Source organism: Sus scrofa, chromosome 10 (assembly GCF_000003025.6).
Source record: "Sus scrofa isolate TJ Tabasco breed Duroc chromosome 10, Sscrofa11.1, whole genome shotgun sequence".
In the NCBI taxonomy this organism is placed as follows: domain Eukaryota; kingdom Metazoa; phylum Chordata; class Mammalia; order Artiodactyla; family Suidae; genus Sus; species Sus scrofa.
In genome coordinates this window covers 60350657-60361478 of record NC_010452.4, presented here as the reverse complement: position 1 = coordinate 60361478, position 10822 = coordinate 60350657, and the positions used below count along the sequence as shown (strand labels likewise).

Sequence of the window (10822 nt, the reverse complement as noted above, 5' to 3'; positions counted from 1 at the left end):
CATACAGAAAAATGCAGTAAAATCAGAACCGCATGTATTTCTTATACTGTATCATTACAAAGACTTTAGACAGTATTGTCTTCATTCAATTCCGTATTAAACGGCTGAACATAAATTGCCGTTCACTGTTCATCCTAAAGTTAAATATATATTTAGAAAAACAAAACATCAGTCAAATGGCCATGATTCAACTAGAGGATGCAATCGAAAGATTTCTGGTAGAAATAAAAAGTTAATGGTTCCAGCGTTACTCCAGGGCTAAAATGAAAAATGAGGCACATATGAAAACGGCTGGAAAAAAGGAACACTGATACACGGCCATCAACATGAACAATCAGAACCAGCTTTTACTGAGCATTTACTGTGTGCAGGAAACTAAAGCAATTTACATACATTGTCTCATCTAATCATATTAACAATTCGATATCAGACCCCAACTTTACAGATGTTAAAAGTGAATCACAAAATACTCAATAACTGTCCAAACGCACACACAAGATGTTACCAGTTAGTAGAAGACACTGATTTTATGTTTTCTTAAAAAACAAGGACCATATTTCTATTCTTGCCACACAGGCAGTTATGTGGAAGTTCTTGCGCCAGGGATTGAACCTATACCACACAGCAGCAACCACAGCCACAGCGGTGAGGACACAGGAGCCTCAACCCACTAGGCCACCAGAGAACTCCCTAAAGACCCTATTACTAAAACCATAGTGTTATGTATGCAGTATCCACTGTTCTGCTCGAATGGATTTACTAAAAAATAAAATACATGGAATGGAAAATATTAACGAAATCAAGGAGCAGAAAGCATAAGATAAAGTTGTATTCCAAACCTAAAAGGAATGATAAAAAGGGACATATCTTGGATTCTAGCTGTGGGAGGTAATAAAGTGAAATGCATACAAAGTATGCATACATGTAATATATAACAGAAAAAGACTTACGAGACCCTAAAATAGGAATTTTAAATTACAGTTATTACTTTTCAAATTCCTGTACTGTTACATGATAGACTGGCATTATGGTTACATGCCTTTCTTCACAAATTTTCAACTAACAGACAAATTCTGGAAAATTTATAAAACAGGGTAGGAATTATATCAAAGCACAAATTCTCCAGAACAGTAGTCTAGCTTACATCTGCGGGAATCTTTCAATGGACAAAGCAGTAACTCATGTTTTCTACGACAACTCTTGTAATGGCAGCACAGCAGGTGCAATTCTACTTCAAACGGGAGGCAACCAAGGTTCAGAGAAGTGGCCTGCAGAGTCGGGAGCGGCATCTTCCTCCTCCCGTTTCAGGGTACTTCTGCTTCATCACACTGCCCCTTAGAGATCACAACTTTAATAAAGTGGTAGAACTTAGTAAAAGTTGAGAGCTGGTCACCCCAACTCATACGTGAACAACATTCATTCATTCCATTTATTCTAAAAAGAAACTCTGCAATAACTTTCTGCTCTATGACCCACACTTACCAGGTACAATGGCTACCAAACTTGAAGAAATTCTGTGGCGCTCACAGTGCAGTGGGGAAGATAACAACCTTAGAGTTACAACAGAAACACAATCCCTGAGATAAAGTCACATGCACGAATTGCTACCAGAGCTGCGCATCACACCAGGATGGGAGAAGTCCAGAAAGAGAGACCCTCCCACCCCTAGAGGGGCCGGGGGTGGTGGGGGGAGAGTGCCAGGCACCATCCTGTCCAATCCGTGGGGGTGAGCTCAGCCCTTACGGAGCAGGACACATGAGAACCTAAGGGGGATCAGAAAAGGTTTAGGGATAAAGGTCTTGGGGGTGGGGGCAGTGAATCTGCTGTGGGGGGTCACTTCTTTCTTGGTTCAACCCAGTGGCTCTCCTCCCGAGTCTGTATTAGAGACACTATAATGGAGGGGGGTGGGTAGGAATTCTGCATGAGAAAGTCAGGAGAGACCTTCAGAGAAGATGACAACAAACTCAGTATGATGGCTACGCAGGGATCTGCCAGCAAAGAGAAACGGGTGGAGATGAGGTGAGGGAATGATGACCCAACAGCAATGAGAGCGAGAGAGACCGCAAACGCCAGTTACACTAACACTCTCTGATTATTCAGTGGGAGCTGGGATGTGTGTTTCTCCATCAATTTATTCCTCCCAGCACTTCTACATTCCTAAACAAGTAGGTACTAGGATCATCATGCCCATTTTACAGATAAGAAGATTTAAGACGTAGAAAGAGCAAGTGACTGGCTCAAAGTCACACAGCTAATAAACTGGAAGAAGAACTGAAATTCGGGCAGTCTGACTTCACAGATCATGGTCTGACCAACCATGATACAGACCTTCTGTATGCTGGATTTTAACAACAATTTAGTATTCCAATTTAAAAGTACTACCTTTCAAATTCCGTTACGATTTTATTTTATGGATATAAGAACAAATAAATAAGGTTGCTGAAATCTACCTTTGTTTCCAGCATCTCTGTTCACGTGCCAATAAAAGTAAGCAGTCTATTTCAGTCACAGATACATTTAAAAATCCATCAACAAAACAAAAATTCCGTCAAACGACCTAATGTTTTCAACCCAGCTTTCCAACTTCAGTGACTTCCAAACAGCAATAACTGCTATGCGCGTCATCACGGCTGCCAGGGAGGGAACTTTTCGGCCCCACAGGCTGGCTCAGTCTTGAGGGACTTTGAAAACACTGCAAGCAAAGCCCGTGAAACAGAAGTTCACCCTCTGAGCTGGCGATGCTCTTCGCTGCCTTCGTCTCCTTCCACCGTCCCTGCTCCGCTGGCCCCTTCATCTCTGTCCCCAAAGAGGCACGAGCCTCCTGAGTCTGGCTCTGAAAGTTTTAACCATCCACGAGGCCCTGTGCTCTTACGACAACCGCACCCTATTTCCTTCGGACCTGCGACAGACAAACTCCACAAGGGAGAGCTGGCAAAAGACGGCACAGTCAGCCAGCCCGGCATCTGGACGGAAGGGCTGCTCATCATTAACCTCAGCTTGCTTGAGAAATGCATTTCTAACACTGTGGTTTTCACATCAGTAAAATCGGCTGTTGACTAATACGAGTCCTTAGTTCCCTGACCATTCAGTTACTTGGCCAAAAAGTGTGTGTGTGAGTGGGGAGGGGGTAGGTGCAGTGCTGTGACAGAGCTTGGACAATTACACCAGGGCCGGGTAAATCAGAAGGGCCTCCACTTAGCAGAGGCAACTTCTCTTCATTTAATAGACTCTCTTTTAAAGTTTAGTACGGGAGTTCCTGTCGTGGCGCAGTGGAAAGGAATCCAACTAGGAACCATGAGGTCTCGGGTTTGATCCCTAGCCTCGCTCAGTGAGTTAAGGATCCGGTGTTGCCATGAGCTGTGGTGTAGGTGGCAGATGCGGCTCGGATCCTGTGTTGCTGTGGCTGTGGTGTAGGCCGGCAGCTGTAGCTCCGATTTGACCCCTAGCCTGGGAACCTCCATATGCTGTGAGTGTGGCCCTAAAGAAAAGCAAAATAATAATAATAGTAATAATAATTAAAAAAATAAAGTTTAGTATGACTGTACATAGGGGTCAGTCACTGTGGAAACACAAAGCAAACTTACTGGCAGCTTTTTCTCACTAAAGATTATATTCTAAAATATCCAAATAGTCTCTCCAAGAGCTTTATGTTTTATTTCAAGACATTTTTAGAATATTTCTTTGTCTTACTACATAGAGAGTCTGCGAAGAGAAAACTTATACCTTCCCTTGGAAGAGCAGAAAGATACATACTACTTTTTAACTTCAATGTAATTTAAAACTGGGTATGAACTGAAAGCAGCAATTCTTTTAGAAGGTGCATTCTGTTTCCTATCGGACTGGACCATACATATCATCGAATAATCCCAGCATTATAGTTGTGGGAAAGTGCTTTAAAATTATACAGGGAAGAAAGAGCTCTATTATACTTGCTCTTACTGGGAAGTACCTTAGCCAGACTTGCTGTCAGAATAACAGCTTAGCAGAACTGCTCATTTTTACAGAGGCCTACCTACTCTTACAGACCGGCATATGCCAGAGAAGGCCATGAAGCCATATAATTCTACAAGTATTTTATTAGACTCGAGCTGAGATGAAAGCCTAGTGCAACGCACTGGAATTTATCCTGTAGTGAGCACTTGAGCGATGGGGTCAAGGAGCTGTCAGCTGTAGGCCACCTGAGAGAAGGACAGCGTCACACAAGAGCACAGGTGTCCTGAGCAACAGTCTCCTCTGAACGAACGTGTCCTCAAACACCTGGATGAACTCATTCCTGATGAAGATAAAATAGCAAGAGTCTAAAAGAACTTATATCAGAACATTTAGGATGCTCACAAAGAAAAGAGACGTTAGTCCTGTGAGATACCCCGTGACAAAAAGGTCTTCGTGGCTGACGCCGTGTCACACACTTTCAGGTCCCTCCTGAAAACTTCCACGCGTGTAACATTAAAGACACCGTGGAGTCCTGTGCAGAGACACTCTGCTCAGCCCTGCTTGGCTCTAACTTTCTCCACTCTGTGTAAGCAGAGCCTTTCGGTCATGTGATAGGAGGCCGCGCTGACTGACCGCAGCACGCTGAGCGTCAGGGCCCCTTCTCTGGGCTTTCCACGAACTAACCTGGTTAATCCTCAAAACGGTTCTGTCAGGGAAGGACAGCGATTACCCCAATTCACAGGCCAGTGAACTAAGGCAGGAAAAGGTTAACCATCTTCGCTGAGGTCACACGAGAAATGTGGCAGAGCGGGAGTTTGAACCCAGGAGAGTCCCCGGCTTCACCACCAGGCAGTACTCTTCTACGTAATACCCGGGGCCCCCTGGACGTTTTGGGAGGTAATGCTGACATACAATAATTTATATCCATGTACAAAGGGAAAAATATTACATAGAAATAAGTGTGAGGAAATAGACAAAAATCCTAACAGTTAACCCAGCTGTGTCGTACTGCAGGATATTATGGAAGATTTCTTTTCTCCTTCGAACTTTTTTGATTGTCCAACTTGCCTTCAAAAAACTAACAGGGTGAGCTGACCTCACTGAATGCCTACTTACTACACGCGAGGTGCGATGGCCGGGGTCCCCCTGCGCGGCACCGGCACCGTTAAGCCTTCATCCCTCCGAGACGGCACCGCCATCTCCCTCCACAGACGGGGAAGCCGTGAGGGCAAAGCGATTTTCATCACGACACTAAAATGTGATCCGCTTCTTTCCCTGGCTTGGCTTCTGCACGGGGAGCAGCAAAGCCGTGCTGGTGAAAGCTGGCAGCTCGGCACAGGCGCGGCAGGAGAAGCGCCGCGCTGGAGGCGGGGGTTCCTCCCTCACCTCGGAGTGGAGAGAGGAAGTCAGGTCACGCGGGAGTGCCCTTGCCGAGCCGGGGACACGACAGCTTTTACTCCAGCTCAATCCTGAACGCGCATGTTACTAATACTGTGGGTGGCGAGGTGGGAGGCACACACAGGAGCCCACGTCGGCCTCAAGGAGGAGCGCTCAGGCACCGGCACCAATCCTGGCCCGAACCAACGGCTTCCGCGTGGACGCCGTCACTGCTCGACAGAACAACCGACCGACCGACCTCGGTTGCTGAGGTATCTACGGTGGGCGTTTCGCAGAAATTTTCTCCAAAGTACATGAAGGAAGGCGTTCGCCCACTGGTGGCTCAGCAGGTTAAGGATCCAGCATCGTCGCTGCGGGGGCTCCGGTAGGATCCCTGGCCCCGGAACTTCCTTGTGCCGTGGGCGCGGCCGAAACAAACAAAATAAAGTAAGCCTGTCACTCACTCCGAGGAAAACAACCGACGGTATCTGTTACCACTGGTAACACTGGCCCTTTCAAGCGAAAGTTAGAATTCTGGAAAATTTCTGCCAACTAGTAACTTCACAGCTTCCCAATATTTAAAGACTTTTCTGATCAGGTTAGAAGTAATATATACAGACGTGTGTAATTTTAAAAATAGGTTTTAAACAGCACAAACTCAGTGAAGGGCAAACAGACCCAGGGGGCAAGTATGCTGGAGGCTTCCCCTGCCCCCCGGCCCTCTCTGCACGGCGGCGTCACGGTGGACATGAAGCCTGCAATGACAACAGTTCTGATCCCAAAGGGAAGCCTCTGACACGGCAGCAGGCAGAGGGGAGACAGAAAGAGATGAAATCACAGGCAAGAGAACCGCGCCGCTGACCTCAGGCCAAGCAATACACCCCCTTATCCGCTGCACCCAATCTGGATTGGGCATTCTGCGAGAACGTCGAGATGTTTTTTTTCAGAATATGAATGTAATGCTCTTGTAATTACAGAGGAACTTTTAACGGGAAAATCCACATTGAACAGTTTTCATAAGGAAGTAACGTTTTTAATTACCTTTTCAGTGTTCTTGTATTTTTCCCATCCTTTCAGCATTTTTAGCCATTTAGTAGTTCTTTCAATTTCCAGGTGCTTTTGCTAAAATAAAATTAAAAGTCATTGTTACTGCATGTCTGAGGATTCTTTACTTACAAATTACAAAAAAAAAAAAAAAAAAAAAAAACCTAAGAAAATGCTGCAGAAATTAAAAGGACTACTACAAAAGCTATGTTAGGAGTTCCCACTGTAGCTCAGGGGGTTAAGAACCTGACATAGTGTCTGGGAGGATGTGGGTTCAATCCCTGGCCTTGATTAGTGGGCTAAGGATCTGTTGTCGCCTTAAGCTATGGCATAGGTCACAGATGTGGCTCAGATCTGGTGTTGCTGTGGCTGTGGTGTAGGCCACCAGCTGCAGCTCTAATTCAACCTCTAGCCTGGGAACTTCCATATGTCACAGATATGGCTATAAAAAGACCCCCCAAAAAAGTTATGCTATATTGGACAGGAAATATCCTAACTTTTAAAAAGTTGGGTAGTTGATTACATTTATGTCAACAGTAACCCCCACAGAAGTTAAGACAGAGAGGCTTCCTTGGGAAAAGTAAAGGAATCACTTAAATTTTCTAACGTTTTAAAATTAAACACTGAAAATCCTAGTTATTCTACAAATTTAAGCCAAAATATTTGGAAATATTTTTAGGAAGCAACAAGAAACACAACTTCAAAATGCCATTCTCTTCTTTCACATTTTACTGAATTCCGGCATCTTGGTGTTTTCATCTTGATTTTTGTAAAGGAGGAATTGGCATTTATTTGTAGAGAGGTTATCATATAACGAGCACTAGTGAAAGATCATACAAAAGTAAGCAGAGGTGCTGCCCTGAGGAGAGAAAGGTCACTGTGCTGAGGGCACAGCACACGCACGCGGCAAGCAGCACCGCGACAGCACCGCGTTCTGGGGGCAGAGAGGGTGACCCCAGTCCTGCTGGAGGGAGCAGGGAGTCCACCAGGGACGTCAGGAAAGACGCGCCTGATGAAGGACAGGAAGATTACTAGGATTTCTATCAAGTGCAACCTGGGAAGAGACATCCCGAGAAGCACGGACAGGGCTGTTTCTCAGCCGATTCGGCAGCGCAGGGGCTAAAAGAGGAAGCGTCCGAGCTGAAGATGAACACGTGGGCGGTGTCTTGGCTGCCACATTAAACTACGACTCGAGGCAAAGCTGGGGAACAGGGAAGGCGGTGGAGAAAAGGCTCCTTCTTCATCTCTTCGAGTCCCAGGAGAAGGGCTGTTCTTTTCTAAGCCCTGGGCCTGCCCTCTGGTCTCCCACACACTCCTAAGGTGGCGGAGAGCGATTCATCCCATTAGCAGATTTAGAAGAGACCTGGGCGTGGACCCCTCTCTCCCCCACTTTGGGAGTCCCGCTCCCCTCAGAAGCACGTCTGTGTTCCATCCTTTCGGGCAGGAAAATGCCACCCTCTCCAGCCAAGAAGTCCAGGCGAGCCCCTGCCCGTGGCCGGGAGCGTCCGCCCCTCTGCTCCTGGCTCAGACAGGCCGCCCTTGCTGCTGCTCACAGCCGGCCTCCTTCCCCTGCCCCTCCACCCTCCGGGAGGCCCCGATGCTCCATGCTCGCTGTCTCCCCACCGCCTGGAACAGGGTCGCGCACAGAGTCGGCACCCAATGATTACACCTTCAGAGACCAGAACCCAAGAGAACGCCTTCTCGCAGAGGGCTGAGATTCTGCTCTTTCGTTAATGCTCCTCGAGCCGAATTTTCTTTCCTCTGTTAGGGTAATAAATGCATCTAAACAACAAAGGAAGTGGAAGACGGCATAGGAAAGAAAAGAGTTCTGAGGATACCTTTCACGCTCAAAAACCTATGCTCATTCGCCCATATGAGGTGTGTACAATCACCCCCGTTTTACTAACAAGGAAACGGGGGCAAAGGGGTTGACCAACTTCTCCAACCTCCCCCACCCCCACCCATCTGCTGAGCTGCAACACCCTACGCTCTGGCTTCCACCCTGCCTGGCTCTCATCCGGGGGATCCCAGTCCCTGGGGGAGAGCACCAGCTCCTCACAGACTGTCTTCAATCCAGCTGCAAATAGGCAGATGGCAGAGGCCCCACCATCATATTTTTAGATTCAAAAAAGCATAAAATCCCAAAGAAAATTCTGATTTTAGGAAAAGATTCTCACCAATAAGAATATTTTTATAGGGGTTCCCACTGTGGTGCAGCAGAACTGAATCCGACTATGAACCATGAGACTGCGGGTTGGATCCCTGCCCCGCTCAGTGGGTTAAGGATCCAGCGTTGCCGTGAGCTGTGGCGTAGGTCGCAGATCAGCTTGGATCTGGCGTTGCTGTGGCTCTGGCGTAGGCTGGCAGCTGCAGCTCTGATTAGACCCCTAGCCTGGCAACCTCCATTGCCGTGGGTGTGGCCCTAAAAAGACAAAAAAAAAAAAGTATTTTTATAGAATTTTATTTTTAGGTATATTCTTAAAACTCTTTAATTCTTAACTCTTTCCAAACATTTTGATGGGTTTTTCATAACAAAAGATGATCACTTGTGAGCAAAAGATATTCTGCTACGATTCCCATTTTTCAAAGGATTAAGCATATTCTTCATTATATTATTAGAGATAAAATGTTACAGATGGTTCCGGAAATATGTTTAATTCTAAAACTCAGTGGGGCACTGAAACCTAATTAATGTTTCTGCAAAATGTGACTTAAGAGCAGGCCGAGCTGTGAAAAATTAGAATTGATCTAAGATGCCATTTGGTACTTTTGTGTTCTTCTGCACTCCCCTGGCTTCTTCAAAGCACAATCCCTTTCTCCTCCAACAGGAAAACACCAAATAATTCTAGCCAACCCCAGAGTATAATAACATACATTCTGCCAGGAAAAGCCCTGCTGAGACCTAGCAAGTGTCTTGCTATCTTTCACTTTTATAACTACTAAATTATCAATGAATCACTTTAAGAAGGAGCTATTCTTTTTTTTTTAAAGGCACATTTTTGTATTCTCATGCTTATCATATACAGGGATTTTTAACAAATCCTACGTATTCTCACATGCAAGGATAACAGACACACACACTTTTAAGAACGATTAAGTATGCCTTTTCTTTCCCCTACAGCTAAAAAAAAAAAAAAAAAGATACACTTTGGGAAAAGCTCCCAGGCTGTAGGATTTCTACATTACATATCATCAGGAGCTCAGTCAGGTTTAAGTGCTAACTCCACAGGGCTGCCAGATCAGCTACGCAGACCTGAATGCATGTGCATGTCCTTCTCATCCCGACTCACAAATCTATAATAAATGGATGAAGTAGACTTTATCACCAAACATGCTGCGGGTTAATTACTCCAGAATTGATTCTGAAGTAAGAAGTAACCGAAAACACATGTGACAAAGGTGAACCTAAATGCTCTAGAAAAACCGGCTAAAGGGCATCATCTGGCTGTGGACTCAGTAACACCTAGACAGACTAGGATATAACAGCAAGTCAGAATCTTGACCTAGAAGCTCAGCAGATACTTCACACACGTGCGACACACCCCAAAGGCTTCCCTGAACATGCTGCTGTCACCCTGCCCTGCCCTGATGTGAATCAGCAGCATCACCACCCACCAAGTCATCAACCTAGCAGCTTGGGAGTTTTCAGGCCTCCTTTCATGTTCCTTCCACACCCAAACTACACCCTGCTCTCCTATCCACGTCTCCTGCTTCTACCACGTCCTCTGCCCTCGTTCCGCAATGCTAATTCCTAGGTTGAGGCGAGAGCTCCTCCCGGGCAGCCCTGAAGGTCTTCAGCTGCCACACGCTATGACCTGTTACGGGAGAAACAGGTGAAAACTGTCCAGTGGATACCCATTATCTACACATAAAGTTGAAGTCTCTGCACGGATGGCCCTTCGCGACATGGCCCAGACTCACCTCCTAGTTTCGCTTCTGCTCCATTTATGATCTGGCCATCCGAACTACCTGTCATTCCCATACACAAGGTATGTCCACACCTCTCTGCTTTTCCTCTGCCCGTCAGGCTCTTCCTCGTCACTATTTGGCCAAATCCCAAGTATCCTCTCAAGATCTAGTCAAATGCCAAAGGTCTGGAACCATTCCAAACGTCTCCATCCTCCAAGCAAATAAACTGTTTCTTCAGCATTTCATGGCATGGACTAAGGACTCCATTGGCCTGGGTTCTGCCCCTTCTTTTCAGTTTCATCTGAGACAAGGTACTCAATCTTTTTGTATCTTAGCTTCCTTGTCTATAATGTGAGAATTATCGTGATTACTGTTACAGCATCTAACACTTGTGTTCTAGTTGGTCTCAATGCCCAAATATTATTGTTGTTATTATGATTACAGTATGGACTCGAGTTCAGGAACCATATCACATTCTCCTCTTAATTTCATCACTTAAAGCTGATTGTTATATAAGAAAACTTCCACACTTTAAAAGTAAACATAACTAACACAAGAC

The 10822-nt window shown here is 45.7% G+C and overlaps 1 protein-coding gene across 6 annotated transcripts in view; it reads right to left on the bottom strand.

Moving 5' to 3' along the window:
• Positions 1-10822, bottom strand: part of USP6NL (USP6 N-terminal like) — a 204895-nt gene that overhangs the window by 36921 nt on the left and 157152 nt on the right. For all 6 annotated transcript variants that reach the window (XM_021064996.1, XM_021064995.1, XM_021064997.1 and 3 more), the window contains one exon: positions 6352-6432. In XM_021064996.1, the coding sequence (XP_020920655.1) occupies positions 6352-6432 (81 nt within the window). The remainder of the gene's footprint in view (positions 1-6351; positions 6433-10822) is intronic.